Raw genomic sequence first — 12,252 nt, forward strand, 5'->3', positions numbered from 1 at the left:
GTTATGGTTCCAATTACAGACTATCGATAAAAAAATTGTATGACAGTTTAAAATCTAATATATTTAAAATCCAACATATTTAAACAACTCCACAAATGTGTTCGATTTACACCAAAGTTTAAAATCCAACATATTTAAACAACTCCACAAATGTGTTCGATTTACACCAAGAGCAAAGAACCAAGAAACTTGAGTTTTAAGATAAACACTCAAAACCGATAAAGAAAATTACAAATTTGACAGATCATAAGCCATGAAAAGACAAAAAAAGATGAGTTTTAGAATGAAATTTCAACTGCTTACACTCTTTTTTGTCCATAAACTCAGATTAAGGTTGAATTAATGTGTATGTATATATATATATATATGTATATATATTATTTCAAAAAAACCCAAGAACATATTAATTCAAAACATATTATACAGTGCAATTTGGACAGCCTAACCCCAAAATATATAGTATAAATCGTAAATATTAAAAATATTTTTTCACAGTATATATAATAATATAATTTAGTMAAAAACTATTCAATATTGGACTCATTTCGAATGTATTAACGAGACGATTATARTRRTGTAACTTGTTAAAATAAAAATGTATTTTTTAAACATGTTTTAATTGATATACGATTATGTATGTTAATTTGATAAAAGTTTAAAATGAAACATTTAAAAGTAAAAGACGTAAAGTAAATTAATTAATTAATTATGGGGGTATAAAGTGTAAATTTAAAATTATAATTTAAAAAAAATCGGTTGTGAGAGGGTGAGTGTATGTGAGGGGGTGAGGGGTGAAAAAGTGAAAAAAAGTGACTTAAGGGTGGTATAAAGGGTATTTTGGTCCTTTAGTATTTTAAGACTTTAAGACTTTTGTTAAATTTACTTAATAAGATAATATATATATATATATATATAATATTTGTATGTATATGTTAACTTAGAAGATTAATGTGAAACAAGAACTTATATCGGCGATCTATCATCTATCCAAAGTATTGATCTTTCGACAAACAAACTCACCCGCGGCATGCCCATAGCATCAGAAGTCTGTAAGGTATTCAAAAGGTTTTTACTGTGTTTCATCTGTTAAACAATTATTGAGATGAATTTCAACAATGAAAATTTTATGAAAATCAAGAGAATTTTGCAAAATGTTTGCACCTGATTTTACAAAAACAAACTATTGATTCAGATCTCAAACTTCATACGTTTATCAATTTACAAAAACAAACAGTCTTATTGATTCAGATTTCAGTCTTTAGCACCAAACTTTTATTAATCAGAAGTGAAATAAGACTTCAGACTTCAGCACCTCTTAAAAAACAAACGCCACCTAACTAAATCAATCTTGAAGACTTAGATTGGACCCTGTAGTTAATTCTTAAAAAGGGTATCTTTTTAAGTTCAAATTTCTTTGATATTTTTACATATCTTCAACCCACGAATATTAAAAAAGTGTTTGGCAAGGGTCCATTTCTTTTTAAGTTACACGAGTGATTGTACATACCACATACTAGGCAGTAGGCACTTGTATTTTATTAATGGTCCCGAACTTTTTTATCCTCTTAAATTTTTTAAATCTTATTTTTTTCACTTTTTTATGCTTTAACTTCGATATTCAGATAGAGCATCCACAACGTAGAAGTCATATAATGATTTTTTATATTTGCCACCTCATATTTCACTAATTCTATCTGATAAAAACTCGTCTTTTAAAATCATCTCCAATACAACCAACCTTTCCAAAAGCTTTTTAAATATTTAATAATTAATCAAAAAGAAGGGGGCAAAATGAAAATAATTTTGGAAAACGGTAAACCTTCAAGGAATTGGTGTATAAAAAAATGTTTTACTCCAATGGGTAAAAAGTGTAACGACCTAGAATCACATTTGTATATAACCAAGTAATATCATATATCAAGAAATACAAATATACATATTTGGGTCCAAAAAAATACAAAAACTACATTATAAAAGTAGCTACCAAATTTTTTCATAACATCTCTGTACATAACTTGTATACATAACAAGTATTTAAAAAAGATCACAGATAAGCATGCTCTCCTCCACATCTCGTGTAAGCGTACATAACATCTCATAATTTCCCTTTTCCCTTATCCTTAGATTGAGTCTAACTTGTAATGTACATTTTTGAAACACAAATGAGGGTTAGATATTGAGATCTAGTGAGAAATCTCTTTGATGCAATTACAGGGTGAAAATCACCAAATCAAGTTATAAATTCATATTGTAATACCAACAATTAGGACCAAAATTATCCTAAGTATCATGAAAGATTTAATAAAACAATTTGGCCCAAGTATGGAAGTCTGAAAATGAAGAATTCAAACTTCGGGTCAGCTAAGTCTGAAAATGAAGACTTCAGTTGGCTAACTCTGAAAATGAAGACTTCAGACTTCAGAGTTGCATTTCAGAGTTATAAGTCTGAAAAGTCATTCTTCAGAGTTAAACCTTGTATCATACAGAGCAAGACCACCAGAGCCCTTCTGGTCCTTAAGGACCAGAGCAAGCCAACCAAAGACAAGACCAATTAGAAGCAAGGCCAACACAAAAGCAAGGTTTGGAACCAAGAGCTCGGATATAGAGCTTGGACACAAAGGGTATAAAGACCGAAGCTTTTTTTGTGCGCAAATAGCCAAGTACTTGGATACAGAGCTCCACACCCAGACACGGAGCCTTTGCATGATACATGCAGAACCTTTGGGTCTCCTACTTAGCCCCAAAAGTAAGGCCAACATAAAAAGACAAGGCCAATAGGGGTGTTCATCGGTTGAAATCCAATGGATTTAGATGGATGCGATGCGATCCAATCATCCATTGGATGTTGGATTTTGTCATCAGATCCAATTCGATTAACATTGGACATCCGATCCGATTTAAATCCAATGGATGATTGGATCAGATTGGTTCCATCTATTGGATTTTACTATTGGTTATCCATTGGATTGGATTGGATTCGTCCAATCTTTTGACCCAATTCTCAACCAATTAATCCACTATTTCAACCAATTATTCATATATTTTCTTAAGTTATTAAAAAAGCAAATGTATATAGATATCAACTAATAAAAAATATCGTGAAATGTTAATAATCATATATAATTACTAATTAGATATTAATTAGATGGTAATTGGATTGGATCAGTTCGGTTTTATTAGATGATGGACTACCATCCAAGAATCGACCGATCCGATTTGGATGTTGAAAATTTGGATCCGATCTAATCCGATTACAATTGGATATCCGATTTTGGTTAAAGAAGTAATTCACCCTGCAACGTAGTGATGGCTTGGTGCAAGTTACCTATGCAAAACCCATTTTTTGCGGCAAGTCCTTTCAATGTCATTTGCAGGTACGACTTCATATTGGTGGGTGAAAGAACAATGTTCCTATCCCAAATAACAGCTTCAAAATCAGTTTCCATAAACTCAAAAACAAGATGCAACTTCCCTTAACGAGGAAAAGCATCAACCGACTCTATTATATTTGGATCCTTGAGGTCTTCATTTGACTAAAAAGATGACAACTTTTTTGGATTCTAGGGTTTTGATTCTTACCTTCATTTAACACAAAAAGAATAGAAGATAGAGGAGGGAGTAAGAAAAATCAGAGTACATTTTCTTCCTTCACTTCAGTTCACCATTTTATCAAAAAGGAGGCCATGCTACCGGGAGGAGAGGCGGCAAGGACACCAAAGGGAGGAGGAAGCATCGATGGTTCAAGAACGTGAATCGCCTCCATTGATGGTTCCAGTTGTTTGAAATTGAAAAGAATGAGCCGGATCGTTGCCTTGGGAGAAGGAATCGACGTCCTTGGGAGCCGGAATCGATTTCTTGTGAGCGGCATTGGTATGCAACTTCAATTGTAGATTAAGGGATTTTAATACTAAATGCATAAAACAATAGTACTTAATGCATTATGAGTTGTTTTTAAGACTTTGTGCATAAATGTATCGTACTCTGTGCATTAAAAATTGTTTTTAAAGACATTTCTTAAATTTGGTTTATAATGTAGTATATAAATGTAGAGAAAGAAACATATTTGATATTTTATAAGACAATCGAGTTTTATTTTGAGTTGCTCAAAACTTGTTCCATGCTATTTTGTTCCTGTTTGTTCTAAATACAACGTATATTAGATGTGGAATGGTGATATATAGGAGTGTAAATGATGCGAGTCGAGTTTGAGTACTACTATACTCGACTCGAACTCGAAATCCAATTTCCAAGCTCGAACTCGACTAGAAAACTCACAAGTAGTAAAAATCAAAGCTCGACTCGAACTCGATAATTATTTCTCAAGCTCAAACTCGTATTCGAGCTCGAATCAAGCTCGAACTACAACTCAAATAAAGCTTGAACTCAAACTCGAACCAAACTTACCCATTAAAATTTATGAAATTTTAGGGTATTTCTCTTATAAATTTTAAAAGTTAAAGGTGTTTTCTTAGTTTTTATAAAATTAAAGGAATCAACTTCAAACTTTTTCATCAAAAAGACAAAGTTAAAAATTCCATTCACCTCCCGCTCTTCTTATAACATTTTTTCTCTCTTTCTTTACCATATCTCTTCCAATGTGAGACAATTTCACTAACCTTTTTTATAGTTTTTCTTTGTCTTTTTTTACTTTTGATTTTAATAAAAAAATAATTGATTAATTTTTATAATTGAAAAATGCATAATTTTGTTTAAATATCTAAAAATATAAGACATCTTTATTATTTATATTTTACAAATTTTATCATAAAAACTGATTATATTTTAAAACTAATTATATATAAAATAATCGAGTATCTCATGAGCTTTTTGAGTCGAATATTGGGTGGCTTAACTTGACTCGTTAATATGTCGAGCCAAGCCTATTCGAGTCGAGTGTTGACCGAACTTTGACCAAGTCGATCTTAAATAGCTCGCAAGTTGTCTCGTATCATTTACAAACCTGATGATATATATTCTATTCCGTGCAATGTATTCAGTCACGATTTTAAGATAAAATTAATCGAGATTTGCGAATAAATCTTGTGCTTAATTGCATCTTAATAGGAACTCATATATATTCGTGCCGGTTGCTTATTCACCGGTTCTCGTTGGCCGATATAATTGCCAAGTTTAGTAAATCAATAAACGTGAATCAAATCCCTATTTAGACGTATATCATTTCCCCCATTGCAATGGCTTTCGTCTTCTATGGATTGATGGATCTGTGCCTAATTCTTTCCATTCATTCTCCTTTTTTTATAGTATTAGTTCGTCGATTCTTTAAATATAATCTGCAATTGATTCAGGTAAAAGAATTGGGCCAAATTGGATATTATTTGAGTTAAGAACATAAATAAGGTTCTTCTGGCTATTTCCCATGAATTAATTAAGGTGTCAACCTGATTGTGGTTGTCATCGTTGTAGGAGCGATAGATTGAAGAGTGTGTTCGGCAACCGACGCCCCATGATTGATGGTGCGAGGCGGTCGGTCTGGTGGTGGTATTGAGGGCAAACGGAGAGGTGGGGCATTTCGCCATGAGAGCGAGCATGATTCGATGGCCATGGTAACTAATTTCTGTAAAAATGGAAGTAGTGGCGGCGCCGTTTCTGGATGCAGCAGCAATGGCGATTTGAGGAACTGCCAACGACATCAATGGAGTTTTTTCAACCCGTGTGAGTTCTTTATGATTTTTCTGAAAGAATTCTGAGATTTTTGTGATTCCTTTGTTTGTCATCACTATCACGACTGCCAACTATTCGTTGAAATGCCTACACATTTGACTGCTAATCCATCCGTACATCGTTGATTTAAATTCAAAACTTGTGCATACAAATGCTTGACTTTGATTGATTTAGGGGTTCTTGAAAATCGCTTGACCATCCAAATTTCAATCTATCTTTAGTTACTTCCTAATGCTGAAGATGTATTAATCTTCGAAAAAATGTACCTTTTTTGGAACAGCAATGGCGATATCTAGCGTGTTATCTTCATGGGGCATCTTTCTTCTCTTGGCGTTCCTCCAAATGTTTGTGCCCGTGTGCCCGATTGGCGTAAACTATGGCACGACGGGCGACAACCTTCCTTCGCCGAAAGAAGTCGCACAATTCCTTAAAGAAAATACAATCATCGATCGTATCAAAATATTTGATATGAACACGGATATCATCAAAGCCTTTGCTGACACAGGCATCTATGTGACGGTGACCGTTCCCAACGGGGACATTCCGTCGCTTACGGATTCCGGTAAGGCTGGAAAATGGGTCCAGGAAAAAATCAAGCCGTACTATCCCGACACCAAGATCCGCTACATTGCTGTCGGTAATGAGATCCTCCATTGGGGGACTCCTGACATCATCGACAATCTTGTTTCCGCCATGAAAACGCTCCACGGAGCGTTGGTCAAGGCGGGTATCAAGGACATAAAAGTCACGACCCCACATTCACTTGGGATCCTCCTCTCGTCAGACCCGCCCAGTAGTGGTGCATTCCGACCAGGATGGGATGAAGCCATCATAAAACCGATGCTCGAGTTCTTGAACGAAACCCAATCCGGGTTCATGGTTAACCCGTATCCATATTTTGGGTATTCACCGGGTAATGATAGTTTCGCTCTTTTCCGACCGAACCCGGGATTTGTTGACCCTGAAACCGGGAAAGAATACGACAACATGTTTGATGGGTTGATGGATGCCATTTACACGGCGATGAAGAAATTGGGATTTCCGGATGTGCCAATCGTCGTGGGGGAGACAGGGTGGCCATCGCTTGGTGAACCGTGGCTTACATGGGTAAATGTCGACAATGCAAAATCGTATAACGGCGGGATGATTAAGAAGTCTAACTCGAAAATTGGAACACCATTGATGCCCGGAAAGAACTTCGAGATCTACATTTTTGCATTGTTCAATGAGAACCAGAAGCCTGGCTCGCTTGCAGAGAGGAATTTCGGGCTCTTTCGACCCGATTTCACAGAGGTCTACGACATCGGAGTCGTGAACGGAAGTGCACCTAAGAGACGATCGCATGTAAGAAAATCCTACTTGACGAATTTTAACATAAAATAAGTGTTGGATCTCTATTCATATGTGAATTTGGTGTTGCTTAGGGTCCTGCGGCTTCTCCGTCAAAGTCACCAAAAAGCGAGAATTCCGGTGGTGGTTCTGGTGATTCAAACTCAGATTCAGGTCGATCACAGTCAAAGTCTACTGATGAGAAATCTCCTCCCGGTAGCAGTAGCACTGTCAGTGGCAGCAGCGATGCTTATGGTGGCCGAGCAGCGATGGCCTCCGTCGCCGGAGCTGCAGCCGTTGTTGTAGTGGCTTCATCTTTGATATGGCAGTTAAGTATGATTTGAGGTGATACATGTTTGAAGTTGTTGGAACGTAGATTTTGACATTTGTTGCAGGAAATAAATGATTAATTTTTGAGTTTTAAATATTTTAGTTTACATTTTCACTCAATCTTTAAATATTTAGGTGATACATCTTTAGTATGATTAGGTAAGAAACTTAAAAATAGATCTGGACTATTGATGATCTTTAATCTCATATTCATCTACGAACCATGCGTGATACGGAGATTAATCCGGTGTATCTCATCTCGATGCATCACATTCTATTTAAGGGTGGAGATCACTTTACACTTCTCATTTAAGAAAAGTTTGCTCCTATAGCTATAATGCATCTGAAGAAGATGTTCTTAATTTCTTGAACCAAACCAACAATCTTAACAAATAATATAACTAAGAACTTTTTATAATCGATATAACACGGTTATAAAATTTTCTATTTTTTTATTTATTTGTAACTTATAATATGTTGATTTAATAACATTTGATGATATGACTATCGGTCTATAAAATGGTTTAAGCAAAGTAAACGTCTAGATGATGAATGTGACAGTCACATCATCAAATATTATTAACATGATATGCGGCAAAATGATGAAAATTTTAAGGTTTTCTAAAATTTGCTATATTAAATAGTAATTGTTTTGATATAAAAATGTAAACACAATCAATAAATTAAACGATAAATTAATTAAAATAGTTATAAAAAAAAAGGCTTTTGAACTAGTTTTACAAGTGCATATATTTTTAGTGTTAATTTAATTATGTTGCAGAAATATGTTTTTTTTCTTTACGAACATAGATGTATGATTTAAGTAATAACTACAATTAAATATCTAAAATGATTGAGAATTCAAAGGTAAAATTGATTAAAATAGTCATTTCTTTTATAGAAACGAGTATTATATCAAAAAATCTCTTTCTAATTTATTTAAATATCACTACTTTCGTAAGTTCCATGTCCACCACTTGCATACCTAGCTAAAAGACAAAGAAAATTCAAATTGTAGACCTAACCATCATAATTACGGACTTGACCGTTACAAGACCGGAAGTAGTTTTAAGAAGGGTATTTTGGGAAAAATATTTAAAGCACACTTCTGTAATAAATTAACAACGAGCATAGAAAGTCAAATGTCTTGTTGCTTTTGATTCTTTACTCATGTTGCCAGTATTACTCATTCCTACCTTTTCCACCAAAGCTTTCACAAAACATTCCTTATAAATCATCCAATTTCACCATCAAAATTCCACCGTTAACAATGGCCGTTTCTAATCCTCCACCGCTTAACCACCTCCTCTTCCCGCTCCTCCTCCTCCTCCTCCTCCTCGTATCCGCCGTGAACTCCATCGGCGTCAACTACGGCACCCTTGGTGACAACCTCCCTCCACCAGCTACAGTCGCCCAATTCCTCAAATCCAACACCATTATCGACAGAGTTAGAATCTTTGACGTCAACCCTGATGTTATCAAAGCCTTTGCCGACACCGGCATCCTCGTCTCCGTCACCGTCCCCAACGGCGAAATCCCTTCTCTCGCCGACCCCTGGAACGCCCGCCAGTGGGTCGAGGCCAACATCAAGCCTTTCCATCCTGCCACCAAAATCCATTACATCGCTGTCGGCACCGAGGTACTCCACTGGGGTCCACAAAACATCGTCGACCATCTCGTACCGGCGATGAGAGTTCTTCACGCCGCTCTCATTAAATCTGGGATTAAAGACGTTAAGGTTTCTAGCCCACATGCAATGGATATCCTTTTATCGTCTAGCCCGCCAAGTAGCGCGTCGTTCCGACCCGGATGGGACGTCGGTAATCTAGCCCCGATGCTCCGGTTCCTCCGGCAGACGAAATCCGGCTTCATGGTTAACCCGTACCCTTATTACGCCTACTCTCCGGCGAATGCGAGCTTCTGTCTTTTCAAACCCAACGCCGGATTGTTCGATAAAGCCACTGGAAAAAGGTATCGTTTCTTGTAATCATGTAAATTTTTGCATTCAAATGCGATTTAACCAATCATTTGAATGTTGGATCATATCCAAGGTACACCAATCAGTTTGACCAATTGATGGACGCCGTGCACGTATCTATGAAGAAGCTTGGGTTCCCGGACGTCGAAATTGTGGTGGCGGAGACAGGGTGGCCGTCGGGCGGAGACCCACAAAATACACACGCCAGTGTTGGAAATGCGGCGGCTTATAATGGTGGACTAATCAAGAAAGTGGACTCCGGCGTCGGTACGCCATTAATGCCCGGACGGAAATTCGAAACTTATATTTTTTCATTGTTCAATGAGAATCTAAAAGGGCCGTCGTTGGATGAGAAGAATTTCGGACTCTTTCGACCAGATTTCACTCAAGTTTATGAGATCGGGATTATGCACCAATCACAGGTAATATCTTTTTCCTGATCGTATAAAACTTTAGGGCCACGTGGCATTAGGAGCTGCATCCACCGGACCGGAATATAAGATGAATAAATATTCCCTAAAAATTGCAATTATTGGCGTTCCCTCTATTAAAATTAAACATTTTATTTTTCTACCAACAATTTTTTCTGAAATTAAATAAAAATATAATATTTTATAAAAGATATTAAATATTTTAATAAAATAATTCATATTGTAATCTCCAAATTAAAAAAACTACCGGAAATGAATATAAATTTTCTTTACAGATTTTGACTTTTGTCGAGAATCTCTTACTTGTTTGTAATTTGTCCATTGTTTTGAAAATTCAATGGACCATGTCTTTATGGTTGAATTACAATGAGATGGATCTTAATGTAACCACAAAGACCTAGGTTGTTGATTTATTTACGGCTAGACATTGCCACCCTATAGTCGCCCCTAGGGGTGCTCATGGGTTGGGTTGATCGGGTTGAAAACATTTGAACAACTCAACTCAATGTTTGCGGTTTGAAAAAATCTTAACTCAATCCAACCCAAACCAAAGTGCAACTCAACCCAACCCGTACGGGTTGGTCGGGTTGATATTTTGATACATTAAAATATTTTTTTAACCTTGAATATGTTATTTCTTTACTCATAATTTCTTTTTTATTATCAACCATTTGATACAACTTATCCATATTTATTACATATATCACGTACTATTAATTTTCTCAATTTACATATATATGTTCACAGTTACTGAACATATATACGAATGAGTTATATAGAGATGTTGATAGATTGAAAATATGTGTATATGAATAACATACATGATAGTGTAATTGTCTAATGTATATATTAATATAAATTCAACAATCATATTGTATCCAAAAAATAAAAGGATATCGGATTCGTTGGGTTGGGTTGGGTTCAAATAATGGTAACCCAATATCAACTCAATACCTACAGTTTGACAATTTTACAACTCGATTAGACATCGGGTTGCTTCAGGTTGGGTTATTTCGCGTTGGGTTGGGTTGATTAGGTTGGTCGGGTTTTTGAGCACCCCTAGTCTCCCCTATCTATCACTACTTATCACAACCATTGACCTTGCCATCAGTCTCCATCTTTTTTCATCTGTATATATGTGTTCTATTGAATTGTTGTAAAAGAGGGAGAATCAAAAGATAAAAAAAACTGATCAAAAAGAAGGAGACTGATGGCAGGGCCAACGATGGCAATGAGCAGTATGAACAATAGACAACGATGTGGAGGTGAGAGGAAGCGATGTTGTTGAGTGCAAGGGTTAGGGAACGGTAATCTGATTTAGTTTTTTTTTTTACTTTAAAACATTTATAGTCGGTTACAAGTAGTTTCTTTTGGGTAAAAATGACGTAGGTAACCAATTTTTTTAATAATTATACAAGTATATTGTATCGCACACTTTCCTTTAATAGCAACTATACGCTCTTATATGTTTGTATTGATTCTGATGATATAGTCGACTAATCCATCATCGAGGCCACCAACACCAACTACACCAACGTCATCACAGGGCAAGAGTTATTGTGTACCTAAACTCGATGCCACTGATGTTGCACTTCAATCCAACATAGATTACATTTGCAACAACGGCATTGATTGCAGCCCCACCCAACCTAGTGGCCCATGCTTTGAGCCGAACACCGTGCGGGCTCACGCAGCGTACCTCATGAACTCTTATTATCAAGCCAAAGGTCGTCACGACATTGATTGCGACTTTGCTCACACCGGAGTCATAGCATCCACCGATCCAAGTAAGTCGATCACAATCAGTTCTTGAAACCCTGATTTTTAATTAGTTTTGTTGGTAATATTCTTTTTGTAATTTTTTTAGGTAATGGTCCATGTAAATATATTTCTTAACCCGGTTGAAGCACATAGGCGATTGCATCGAAGCATGCGTTATTTTAGGTGAGTCCGTAAACGTCAACGTCTTCGGTTAATGGCTTAACACTACCTAAAAAAGCCATTTTAGGAATGATGCATAATGATCGCTTTAAGTCAAGCCGGTACAGTCTATTTACCTTACCTATTTCTTGGACATTTAATTTACTGATTTATGATGATGTGTAACGAAATATCTCAAAAGATAGCCAATATGTTTGCTACTCTGCTTGTTTAATTTAATTTTTTACTTATGTATTACATACGCTGCCGTTTTGATGGACTAAAATCTTATCCGGTAAGTAAATGATAATGTTAAATAATAATGAAAGTTTTTCAACAAATTAAAAAATGTAAAATCGATTATAGTTACCAAATACGACCTTTGCATGATTATGCATATATTTTGACAAATGGGGTGTGGTTGGAGACTGTGGCAAAAGGGGGTCTGCCACGTGTAGGGTTGGATTTGGTATAATACTGAGTTTTTTATTTCCTATAAGATCAAGTACCAAGCAGTTATAATTGTTATGCAAAATTCTATATCGTGTATCAATCAACTATACTTGACACTAATTTAATTGG

The 12,252-nt window shown here is 35.8% G+C and overlaps 2 protein-coding genes across 2 annotated transcripts; both read left to right on the top strand.

The window, feature by feature from the left end:
• Positions 1–5,471: 5,471 nt before the first annotated feature.
• LOC112508732 (glucan endo-1,3-beta-glucosidase-like) lies at positions 5,472–7,355 on the top strand. The gene is made up of 3 exons (XM_025113447.1): positions 5,472–5,673; positions 5,963–7,026; positions 7,107–7,355. The coding sequence occupies exons 1-3, from the start codon at positions 5,472–5,474 to the stop codon at positions 7,353–7,355; spliced, it is 1,515 nt and encodes a 504-aa protein (XP_024969215.1).
• A 1,256-nt stretch (positions 7,356–8,611) lies between these two features.
• On the top strand, positions 8,612–11,886 carry LOC112508733 (glucan endo-1,3-beta-glucosidase-like). The gene is made up of 4 exons (XM_025113448.1): positions 8,612–9,312; positions 9,393–9,741; positions 11,243–11,537; positions 11,618–11,886. Exons 1-4 carry the CDS (start codon positions 8,612–8,614, stop codon positions 11,644–11,646), a joined length of 1,374 nt encoding a protein of 457 aa, XP_024969216.1. The 3' UTR covers positions 11,647–11,886.
• The last annotated feature ends 366 nt before the right edge of the window (positions 11,887–12,252 follow it).

The sequence above is a fragment of the Cynara cardunculus genome, assembly GCF_001531365.2.
Source record: "Cynara cardunculus var. scolymus isolate 2C chromosome LG 3, CcrdV1, whole genome shotgun sequence".
Classification (NCBI taxonomy): Eukaryota; Viridiplantae; Streptophyta; class Magnoliopsida; order Asterales; family Asteraceae; genus Cynara; species Cynara cardunculus.